The following is a 12,145-nucleotide window of genomic DNA, read 5'->3' as shown; positions in this document are numbered from 1 at the left end:
CTGAGCATGTCCCCCATGGGGGAGCACAGGTCCTCCCTCAGGACCACGGGCGCGGCCCCGCACATGGCCCTCCACTTTGCCTGCACCCCCGGCGAGCACAGGATGAGGATCTTGTCGGAGGGCGAGCGTTCGATGCGTTCCCGGTGCCAGTCCAGCCAGCGGAGGCCCCCCAGCTGGCCCAGCCGGGCGAGGTCCAGCAGGTCCAGGACCACGTCCGTGCCGCACTGGGCCATGAGGAAGGAGCAGAGCTTGAGGACCACCACGGTGTACAGGGGGTGGTCCGGGGAGTAGATGAGGAGGACCGTCTTCCTCTTGGCCGCCCCTGCTCCGTCGGGGGTGGGGTCCGGGGGAGATGCGGTACTGGGGGCTGAGGAGGGGAAGCATGGTCTTGTTGTTGTTGTTGTTGTTGTTGTTGTTGTGGTTGTTTATCATTGAATGCAGGCCAAACCTTTGTGAGATGTCTTCCACTGGGAATAGGAAATGCAGCAAGTGATGATACTCAGTGCTAGCATTGCTACGATAAGTAGGGCCCATGGTTGCTTGGAGTGATCTGAAATTAAAAACATAAAAATAGACATGTCCTTGATTAATTCATTAAATAATATAACAATATTATTTAAAAAATGATAATATTTCAGTATTCTCATACAAATCAATAAAATATGCAGCAATATATCTTACTTACATGGGCAATTTTCAAATTTCTGAACAGACAAACATTTGTTTTTGCATCCAGGAAAAAAAGGCTGAACCTTTACGAAACATAAGAATATTAGATATGAAGTCACAAATGTTATCTTCAGCTAGCAGACAAACTAAACTAAAAATTGACTCACCACGAACTGAAGTTCACATTTTGGACTGATCTGAATTAGATTTCTTATATCCATCTCAAAGGTCACATTCAGCCAAGTACTCTTCCCCTGTTGGAGGAATCATTTATTAACAAACACTTCGGTGAAGTACACCCCATGTTGGTCTGCACGCACACACTCACACACGCACACGTGCGCACACAAAAGCACACACACACACACACACACACACACACACACACACACACACACACACACACACACACACACACACACACACACACACACACACACAAACACGCACACACACACAGCACCTTGGATACGTTCTTTGATTCCTGGCACCCTGTGCTATTGAGGGACACGGTGTAGCCATCAGAGAACTGGGATGTATTGAAACACACGGTGGCGTGCAGGGAGCTGGCCCCCCAAGAGACCGACACCGTCATCTGGGGAGTCCACATGCTGCCTGTGATGTTAGGACACCACAGACATTTTACACAATCCGCTTCTGCCGGAAACATCAATGTCCCGGTCATCGTACTCACATTGCTCTGCTAGACTTACGTGATTAGTTGTAGTTTGCACGTGGCTATGAATCATTAGGCAGTCAGTTGTGCAGAATGTCTAAGAGACCTTAAAAAAATTAAAAGCTTAAAGGTGCCTTGACATGCCACCAGGTGTGGTGTGATTAGCCGTTACAACCCGTTAAGACATCACAGGTGTGTGTGTCCACCTAGATGTGTGACAGATAGATGAGCAACGTTTGCTACAGTCCACTGGGTAGGCTGATAGACTGATCTATCCAGCACACATCTAGGTGGACACACCCACTTTCTGCCCCTTATGATGTCATAAGGGGCAGATTTCCAAAACGGCTTGTAACGGCTAATCACACCACACCTGGTGGCATGTCATGGCACCTTTAAATGTATGCTATGGAGATCATCAAATATCTATAGCCAATGGCAGCCATCCCCTACAACAACATATGCAAATCAGCAGCCCCAAGTAGGCTCCCGACGCCAAGGTTTGGAACCACTGTCTAACACTTGAGTTTCTCACTGTCATTGGGGTTAGATCCTATAACATATAGAGATATTGTGAGTGTTACCGTTCTCCAAACAGAGTTGGGCATTCCGGATCCTCCAGTCGTCACATCCTGAGACAAAAATAACGGAAGAACATGCTTTATATTAACCGTAATGTTCTATAGTTCTATAGATTCTAGCTCTAGAAAAGGGAAGGGCTACACCACAGTAGTGTGTCCTACTGCAGTAGAAGCACACACCTTAATGAATAGAACCATATGGTATAGTTAAATAAGAATGGGCAAAACTTATAGTCGATTTAAACATTTGTCATTTTGCAGAATCTTTAATATAAAGCGACTTATCAGAAGTGAGGCTGAGAACAGTTATGTACAAGTATGACTGGCTTAGAGCGATCAACTGTGATACTGTACTATAGGTCACAAGCCCTTTTCCATAGTTTAGAGAAATGCACACAAAAATACTATTAGAAACATCAAAGGTTGTTAAATACATAAAGATAAACTTATATTGCTACTAGAAAACCAACAATGTTAAGCAACTCGTACTTTCTCCTCCGCCTCACTTACGTGGAACAGTAATCTGTTTTGTTATCCTGTAATGCCCCTTGTCAGGCTCTGGTAAATGAAACACTGATATTGAATAGGTATGTCCCGGGTCCACAACAACACCATCCAATGAAAAGGTCCACTGTGAACGAACAGCAGCACATGGGGCTTATCAATGAGTGTGACTAGTAGTTTGGAGACATTGTTGTAAGAATGGTTCCCACGCATGTTTTTTCATGTACCTTGCCCATCCTTGGATTCAACTGCGAGGGGATCCTGAAGGCGTACCACACACATAGATTCTGGGTGGTGTTTTCATCCAAAAGGTGCGCCTTCACTCCCTGTATGTAGATTATCCCTCCTGTGGAACGACAAAGGAACAATGCTTGATACATTATTAGCATACTGTATGTGCTGCAATACAAATGTATGTATGTACACAGATCTTAATCCATATTTGTTTATATGTATTCTAATGGTCTGATACCATGCTTCATACCTCCATTGCCTCTTAGCCTTTCACAGCCTAAATAATTTATAACTCAATAAATATTTGTACAAAATGTATCCTATTTTTAATCATTATTTTTCAATATTTGTTATTATTATTGCTTTAATTGTGTTGCTTTACGTCTTTTATGCACCAACATCACCAGGTTACTTTCTATGTATGTGCAAATATACTTAATAAAATAAGAGAAATGCCATTCAGAATTCCGATTCTGATTTCCAATTCTCAATTCCGATTCTGAATTCAGATTTGAATGCATTAGCATCACTTTTAGCATCATCACCATTACCATCTGCCTGTACACTCCAGGAGACGTTGATAACAGGGAGGAGTCCATTCTCAGCCTCAGCGACTCCCACGCGCTCCAGGGGCCATTCTGGGCCGGTGGGGGCCAGGTGCCTGTGCTCCCGCTCCTGTTTGTCTGAACAGTGCACTGGCAGATCACAACACGTTAGTGCCATGATGGAAGTATGCTGGACCTTGATGTCTGTGGTAAGAAGACCACCTAACTTATAAAAACAAATCGAATGAAGTTAATGCGTAAATCAAAACCATACATTTTGTAGGCACAAGCAATCAGATCTACTATATTCTATTTAGAAGGATAAATTAAATGTAGGTAATTAAGTATTATTAAAAATGTCCACATTGTATTATACGTACCTATATTCGAACTGCAATTAATTCCCTGAGTGCAAAAACAAATTAAAGTTGTGATTAAATCATTCATTTTGTAGGCCTACTAATAATCAACATTCCATTTGGACAGACTATTCAACTGTTCACTATGTTCTCACACACACACACACACACACACACACACACACACACACACACACACACACACACACACACACACACACACACACACACACCTCTTGCTTGCAGTCCAGATGGTTGTTGAGAATCCAGAGAGCAGAAGACACAGCAAACCACATGTAACAGAAACACAGATTTACAAAAACATGGACCATGTTGTAAAGACTTTGAAAGAAATGGATGAACCAAAAATGTGACAACTCATGACACTGTATAACCAAACTGTCCAGGAACTGCTTCAAGTTACACGTCACATGTTATCAGACCTAAGCACCCAAAATAAGTCGACAGGAAGGAAGTTATGGTGTGATCAGCTCAAATGATTTCCCATACGTTGCTTCAAGTTTAAGAACTGCGTCGCTTGTTCCAACATGTTCAGTTGAAAATGTACTAAAGACCATATAGTCCAGTCATTTTAAGCCAAAATGGGGGTCAACTTAGATCAAATTTCAACAGAAGCAAACTGAATTTGTATCCTCAATATGTCCTGAGTAAGGAAAAAAATGCCCAAAGGAATCCCAATAGGGGAAAGTTTCGAAAAAGACCCAAATATATCCTATTCATACGCCTATTCATTCTTTTTCTCATGTGAATAGGGTAAAAAATGAAAATTACTTACATCAACACAAACAAAAAATATAATACAAGTTTTTGGAAATTGTTTGTGAGCATGGGCAAACATCTGCATTCTCCTTACCATTGTCTCCTGTTATTCCCTCAGACTCATCCCCCAGAAACAGTCCCATACCTAGCCCCAAACCCCATCTCTGCAATAATAATTATTAAAGGCTGGTTTAAAGTAGGCCTACTTCTTCCTGCCTCTATGTATTAATGCTCATGGGTAGCCTAAATGGGTTCCATTCAAACCTTAACATTAAGTCTTGTACTGTGAGATGTCAACAAGACATTTTCACCTGGCTATACCAAATGTTTAGATCTGTTGTGGTATGTATGCAAATTAGCACATAGCCTATGTAATTAGATTATGCACCGTTTGCCCATGTTAACAATTAAAAAAAACAAAACTTAAAACACATTTTTTGTTTGTCTTGATGTTAGTAATCAACTCAGTAATTTTCATGGTGATAATTGATCATATTCACGTGAGAAAAGTAATGAATAGGCGTATGAATAGGATATATTTGGGTATTTTTCTAAACTTTCCAATAATGGCATTTTCCGGGGCTTTTGTTTTTGTTTTTCCTTACTCAGGACATATTGAGGATACAAAATCAGTCGAGTTTGCTTCTGTTGCAATTTGTTTGACCTTTTTTCATAAAATGACTACTACGTTGCTGACATGCAATGCGTTCTAACACTCACTAGGGGGCACTAGTTGCCAAATTACCTGTGCTGTACAGTTTCCTTCATCGCAATATATTACCCCACTCCCCCACTAAGCAGTTAGACATTTTTTTATGCAACTCAAAACAATGATCTTACCGTGACGGTTCCTATGGATGCCTTTCCATTGTGATCCAAAGGGGTGCCCATTCCAGTAGAGAAAATGGGATGCAGTGCTATATAGGGTACTCCCATAAGTGGAAAAGTGTCCCTTCAGTGGATTACATGTGATGTGCCATATAGATGCCCTAACAATGGCATAAACTTGAGGTCCACTGCAGGTGCCTTTCTGATAAAAAAATCTTCATGCAGTGATCTCTCATAAACCCTTCCAAGTGAGGAAACAAGTGCCCTTGCAGTGGAGAGAAGGCAATCCCAGTGGGAAAATGAGATGAAATGCGTGACAGTGTCCCTACGACATTCCCTCTAGGGCGCGCTTGCCGTGACGACAGTAAAGGGATCCCGCCCGATATTTTGAGAATATGTAAAGCTTAGTTCCCTGTGTGTTTGTTTTCATCATAGAGGTGTGGTTACGCCTTTAATCTGGATTATCATAATGTTAATCTTAATGAAGGATTATAAGGACTATTTAATTTTACATGACGCATTAAAGCTTTGTGTGTGCCTTTACATTTTTTTTCACTGAAGGAACCTCTTCACCCAAGGCCCAATGTTGTTGTTGTCATAGTGACTGGCTAAGTATTGAGCAGTGTTTAACTGCTAAGTATTTAACAGCAATTATTCACTTTTGATACATTGCGTGATTTAGTTTTACGACATGGTGAGCTATGCGGCAGCAGGTGGCAATACATGGGCCAGAATTATGACATGAAATAAAAATGTGCTCTTGTGTTACACCCTGAAACTAATATCCTCGTAAACCCTCACCCCTCTGTAGATCTAACACAAGACCCTAATAAAGATTTCTCGCCCAAGTTCCACACGTGTTGTAGGGTTCAGGGGTGATGAGAGGAGGTTGTGGAGGGTCAGTTCACCGCTTGGGTAACACCTGTCTGCACCTTGCCTTTGTGCTGCAGTGAGATATACTGTAGTCTAGACTGTAGTCTAGTTTATGTTAGGTGATGATGGAAAATGAACAACCTCTTTGTCAAAGAGCCGTTGAAAACGTTTGGATTTGTTAGGCTAACCAGTTTGAATCTAGAATAGACATTCTGCTCTTTTCCCGTCATTAAATATAAATAAATGTAAATGTTAAAATATATTCACACTATTCACGTTTTTTTGTGCATACTTTTGACTGCACACATGAAGTAACGACACATGAATACACATAAAAATACCTATAATCGAATCATGTTGACAATCAACACACTCAAACTCCAGTTACCAACACGTACACCAAGCCAAGCCGCGGAGTTAGTGCTCAGTATTAACACCGGCCCTGACACTGACACTGTTCCGCTCGCTCCTACCGTGTTCTTAAAGGGATTTTAAGAACAGGGTTCTGACTTGACTGACCCCTGCTGACCCCCGGACCCCACACGTACTAGTCCCTGGCTGAACTCCCGAGCTCTCGGTAAGGGAGTGTAACTCTAGGCCTAACAAAAGTATTGTTGTTGGTTACGACCTCTTGAGCCCTGTCACGGTGGCATACGAGGACCCCGTTTAGGGGATGAGTGACGAAGGATCAGACATACAAACCACTAACCTCCCACATGCCTTACGAGCTCAGCGCTTTAAAATGGAGACCTTGCCTTTTAAGTTTGACCTTGAGTTTTTGAACTTGGGTCATTTGGGCTCAGTTTTAATTTGCTGTGTTTACATTATATGTCAGCATGGACAAGCTTTTGTCTTGTTTTTTCTGACATCTCTGTAACAGACCTGGAACACAGATACTGTATATATTGTAGTTATTATGATGGGAGGATTTGAAAGTTTACATTTGAATGAGAGAAGGGGAAGAGAAACATTCAGGTTAAGAGATACAGATGTGATTTATAAGGGTATAGGGGGATAAACCGATCATTAGACATGTATTCAATCAAAATTAAGATATCCATACCGTAGAAGCCCCTAAATCAATTTAAGGTTCATAAACAGACGTAAACAACATAACTTTTCAGGCTAAATGGAGTGATGGTCATTCAAGGGTAATATGATGACATACATACAACAAAATAAATTTAAAATAAAGTAAAAGTAGTACCCTTCATCACTCAACAACTTTTGGTGGTGTGCTTTCAGTGAGACCACAGTGTCTACTTTAGGCTTTGGGAGTAGAAGGTGCTCCACTGGTCCAACAAGGCAGGAGAGGTATCTATTTTAGTGAACCACTCACAGAAGACCACAGGAGACGTACAATACATGATCTCAGGTTCTGCTTCCTCCAGTACAGCCTGGATCTTCTCCACTCAAAGTGTGTTTGTTCTTCTGCAGATATCCACAGAGGTATGTTCATTTGTGTGTCCTGTTATAGGTGTTTATTATTGTGATGGGAAAGGTGTGAGGCTGTTCATGTTCTGTTGATGTAGTCAATAGGTATAGCCCTCAAATGAAAGTGCTTCAAATGCTGCCCTTTCTTGTTCATTCATTTGTTATCAATTATGTTTTGACCTTCTGCAATATTGAAGTTGTGTATTGTAAAAGCACATTATTTTAGAATAATATTATATATTATATTTTTAGAATATAATAAACAATAAATCAAGTATTCATCTAAAAATCTAACTACTAATTAAATTTACTAATTAAATTACTAATTAAATTTAAACCAATAAATACGATTGAATGCACAATTCTATCTATTCTATAGATGACAATATAGTAGTAAAGAAAGTACACAATTGACTGAGAATGTACTAATAAAGGAATTTAGATAAATATGCACATGTGGCTTACATTTATGAACACAAATGCCAACATTTTACACACACCTTATGCTATTTTCTTCATATTTATTCAACATTAGCAGCGGCTTGACTGCTTTGAGTGGTGTCCCCTGTCACACCTACTGCTGCTAATTCAAAGGCTTTCTGTTGCCATGTTAACAAACCATCGTGTGCATAGCATGGGCCTCTAAGGGTATCCCCTCAACTTTGAGTGTCAATGTTTATTTCCTATTCTATTTTTTCTATTTTTCTATTTTAAGGTGATATATAATATAATAATTTGAGTGATGTCAAGTAAACATATCTCTTTCCTTTCAGTGAAGAGATCTAAACCATGTCTGAAGGGTACGTTCTTTGTTTTAAATAGATACATCATAATTCATACTAATAATGAAAATGTTCATATATTACTTACTTATTGCTACCTATATTTATACAGCCTTTTGTTTGTCTTTCATTTCATATCTCCCCCTAAATGATTATCGATTATTTTTCATCAATGCCAAACTTCCTACCACAGACCAGTAAGTTGTTTATAATTTGTCCTCTCTTCTTAGCACCTGTGTTGATTCTTACACATTCTTTCTAGTTGTCGTTATTTAATTCCTTCTGCTTTTATTTGTGTAGAAAAAGTCAAAGATCTCGGCCTCTCGTCGGTTGGCTCTGAAGGTATCTTTACCCTCCAGTTTAACCCTGGTTCTCAGCTCACACTACACCCCACATTCTATGGTTGAGAATAGCCTACAATCCATATTGGATCAAAATCAAATACCTCAATTGTATAACATCTGCTCATGTATCATATTGTGCTAGATGAGCACACATATTAACTGGACTTGGAATTAGCCTATTATTTAGTATGCGCAATAAGCGGCAGACAGGTGTTCATTCATGTGGTTGTGCATGGTGGTGAATCGTGACGTGTACTAATTCCTGATGTATTTATATGAACTCGTTAGACCAAACTGCTGAAGAGGGCTGGGGTGATGTTGGAGAATGAGAAGGAGGAGAAGCTACGAGAGAGAGAGGCGACTCTCAGAGAGAGGGTCCCTCCGCTCCAGCTGTCCGGACTGTCAGTACAGGACCTCCAGGTTTGTGCTGTCCACCGATGGGCCTTATTCACCTCACGGGCCATCTTGGTGCCAACTTGGTGCCGTCTTGGTTCCATCTTGGTTCCACATAAGACAAATCACGCTAAACACAAGAACCTTGCAGCATTACAAGGTTAGGTAGGATTTTAACACACAAGTAATATGTTTGATTACCATTTGACTTGTGTAGTGTGTAGTAGTGTAGAGAATCAGAATCAGAATCCTTTTATTTGTCATTTTACAATGTACAACGAAATTGTAGCAGCATCCAAGTAAAAGAAAAAAAAGTAAAAGAGGCATTAAAAAGCAGAACAGACGAACAGACTCAGGTCACCGAGCTCGCCAGACTGTCCGACAAACGATGTTCTGGTTGGTGTGTCAGGGCCTTTACATAACAACACTTGCATTGTTTATACATTATTCAAATAAATTCAAATAAATTCTTAATGAATATAATAGAGTGCAATGGTTAGAAAAATATATGTTGTATTTATTTTAAATAAAGAAGAAGGTGTTTTTCACCATACAAAATACAGGCTACTTTTTCAACCTAAGTGTAACTGGTCAGTTGAAGGTCAACAGTTATGACCTTGCAAGCCTCCCAACTGATGGCTGTGAATGAGATGTGTCGCTCGGTGTACCAGTTCATCCTTCTGTTCTTCCAGGCTCTGTGCCGAGAGATGAACCAGAAGATCGACTCTGCCGATGAGGATCGCTATGATATTGACATGAAAGTCACAAAAAACGACAAGGAGGTATGGCGCCCCGTGTTGATCTCTTTATCCTGGACCTTGGATGGAGCCTGGATGAAAACATATCCAGCCTATCTGGTGTGATCAAGGGATATCACGATAGTCATTCTATTATTTTGGTCTGATTTCCCCAGATTCAGAATTTGTCCCAGAAGGTCACTGATCTGAAGGGCAGGACTAGACCCAACCTGAAGAGGGTGAAGATCTCCGCCGAGGCCATGCTGGGAGCCCTGCTGGGGACAAAGGTCAAGGAGTCTGTGGACTTCAAGGCGGCCCTCAAGACGGTGAAGAAGGAGGATGAGAAGGTAAGGGCGGTTTGTGCTCTATTATGATCCGTCATTCATTACCACTGCTTTCCAGTAAACACTAAGGAAGCAGGATAGGGGTTAAGGTGGTTCAACTCCAAGTCGGAAGTTACTGGGTTCAATACCAAGCGTCCCCAATCGACATATATCCTCAATCTCCATTTTGTTTAGGAGAAGGTCGAGTTTTGCTCAAGGATGCCTATAAAAGTGTACCTGCTCCTACTGTAAGCCGTGTTATGAAAGACATCTGCTAAATTACTAAACATTACAATTGCAAATAGTGCAGTAACTCTGTCCCGTCAAAAAAGCACCGTGTTTCGTTTCTCTACCGTCACCATACTTTATGGCCCAATCCCAATTCACCCCTTGGCCCTAACCCTTAGCCCTACCCCTCACATTTGCGTGTTCATGCGTAGGGGTAGGGCTTTGCCAATAGTCGTTTCATTGAGGGGTAGGGCTAAGGGGAAGGGCTAACTAACCCTTGAAAGTATGATTTTCGAGAGGCACACTCAAGTATCTAACTTGGTTGCTTCGTTGCTTCTCCCCAGAAGGAGGAGGTGACCGACTGGCGTAAGAACGTGGAGGCCATGTCTGGCATGGAGGGCAGGAAGAAGCTGTTTGATGCTTAGAAATATTACCCATAAATACATGTTGACCTACATGTTTCTTTTCCCCTTCTATAAAGAGGGATCTTAAAACGACTTTGAGAATATGAAGTGGCAGGAGTTGACAGTAGAATGAGTGTTTTGCTAGGCGCTATGAATGTATCAAAATATAGCTAATAATAGCTAATATATCAGGAGTAATGTGTATAGTTGTAGTTCGAGTTGTGTTGTAAAGCTTATGAGCGGTTTTGCTAGAAGATAAAAAATGTCCCTCAGATCCTTAGTATGCAAGCAATATTGGACAATATTGTGCTTAATTTTTACTGTAATTTGTGCGAAAATAAAAAAATACTTGCTGTGAACTGAAAGAGTGTCAAAGCCAATTCTTTCTACCTAACAAACTGCCAGAGCCATTAAGTAAACCCATCCTGATAGAAAGGTGTTAATCTTAAAGTCACATATACAATAAAGGCCAGGGGAGGTGTATACAGCCAGGCATTGGCCAAAACTCACAGCTAGCAGCTTCTCATGGTGGACATTACTGACAGGAAGGTAAGAATACCAAAGACACTTCCCAAGATGTCTAAATGAGCTCAATGGCCATTGGCATGACACAGTTAGGCTTAGAGACCGAGAAGTAGTCAACACTTTGACCCCGTGACATTAAGAGGGTTCTTGGAACATGCCGATGTGAGTGTTGGCCATTAGGCAGAGTGAATTATTGCACCAACATTACTTTTGTTTCTCCTTTCTTCTTCTACTTTTAAACTTCCAGGACAGTTTGTGTTTAATCAATTGTGTGAAGCAGACTGTTGAGAGATGTAAACTCTGATTCTGATTTTACTTTAACCAGGGGAGTTTGTTGTGGTTTTGTGTGTCAAAGAGAGCAGGCTATATACATCGGTGACACTGAATGAACTCGGCCCAGCTTTATTGACAATGCTTAAACAACAGGCGGCCACCTGTCCTTGTTCTTCGTCAACCTCCTAAAATAAGCATCTCCAAACGCACGACAGGGCTTTTTTACGACGTCGACATTCGTACTTCTTGAAGAGTAATCGGATTACAGTTTATTGATATGATGATACTCGAATGCTGATTGGAATAACGTTTTTCACCCTCCCAGATTAGCATCCAGAAGTAAAGCAGAGTGAGTTTCTTCACCATCGTCACATGCGCTGACTTGAAGTGAGGTCCGATGTCATCTTATTGATATAGATATTGATATTGATATAGGCCTATATATAGGGCCTACTGATACAAATACTTACAATGAGGTTGGTTGGAATGGCGTTTTATTGTGTCCAGAATCATTTGTGGTTCTCAAATAAGATGTATGGTTATACAACAGCCATAAATGATTATTATCATGCAAATATGGACGGTAAATACATGTTGTATTTATAAAAGAAGATTATTAAATAGCGCTTAAATAAATAGCTCAATAAACTGAT

The 12,145-nt window shown here is 40.8% G+C and overlaps 1 protein-coding gene across 1 annotated transcript; it reads left to right on the top strand.

The window, feature by feature from the left end:
• The first annotated feature begins 8,571 nt into the window (after positions 1-8,571).
• On the top strand, positions 8,572-11,045 carry LOC311357457 (troponin I, cardiac muscle-like). Its single transcript, XM_084477414.1, has 5 exons — positions 8,572-8,607; positions 8,898-9,029; positions 9,695-9,784; positions 9,916-10,086; positions 10,635-11,045. The coding sequence occupies exons 2-5, from the start codon at positions 8,925-8,927 to the stop codon at positions 10,713-10,715; spliced, it is 447 nt and encodes a 148-aa protein (XP_084333540.1). The 5' UTR covers positions 8,572-8,607; positions 8,898-8,924; the 3' UTR covers positions 10,716-11,045.
• The last annotated feature ends 1,100 nt before the right edge of the window (positions 11,046-12,145 follow it).

Source organism: Micromesistius poutassou, assembly GCF_964030765.1.
Source record: "Micromesistius poutassou genome assembly, chromosome: 13".
NCBI lineage: Eukaryota > Metazoa > Chordata > Actinopteri > Gadiformes > Gadidae > Micromesistius > Micromesistius poutassou.
This window is presented reverse-complemented; position numbering and strand designations above follow the sequence as displayed.

Excerpts from the sequence above, each read along its gene's own strand:
- LOC311357457 (XM_084477414.1), top strand. The coding sequence starts at position 8,925 with ATGTTGGAGAATGAGAAGGAGGAGAAGCTACGAGAGAGAGAGGCGACT. Across the intron at positions 9,785-9,915 it reads TCACAAAAAACGACAAGGAG|ATTCAGAATTTGTCCCAGAA; the intron begins GTATGGCGCCCC and ends TGATTTCCCCAG. Across the intron at positions 10,087-10,634 it reads TGAAGAAGGAGGATGAGAAG|AAGGAGGAGGTGACCGACTG; the intron begins GTAAGGGCGGTT and ends GCTTCTCCCCAG.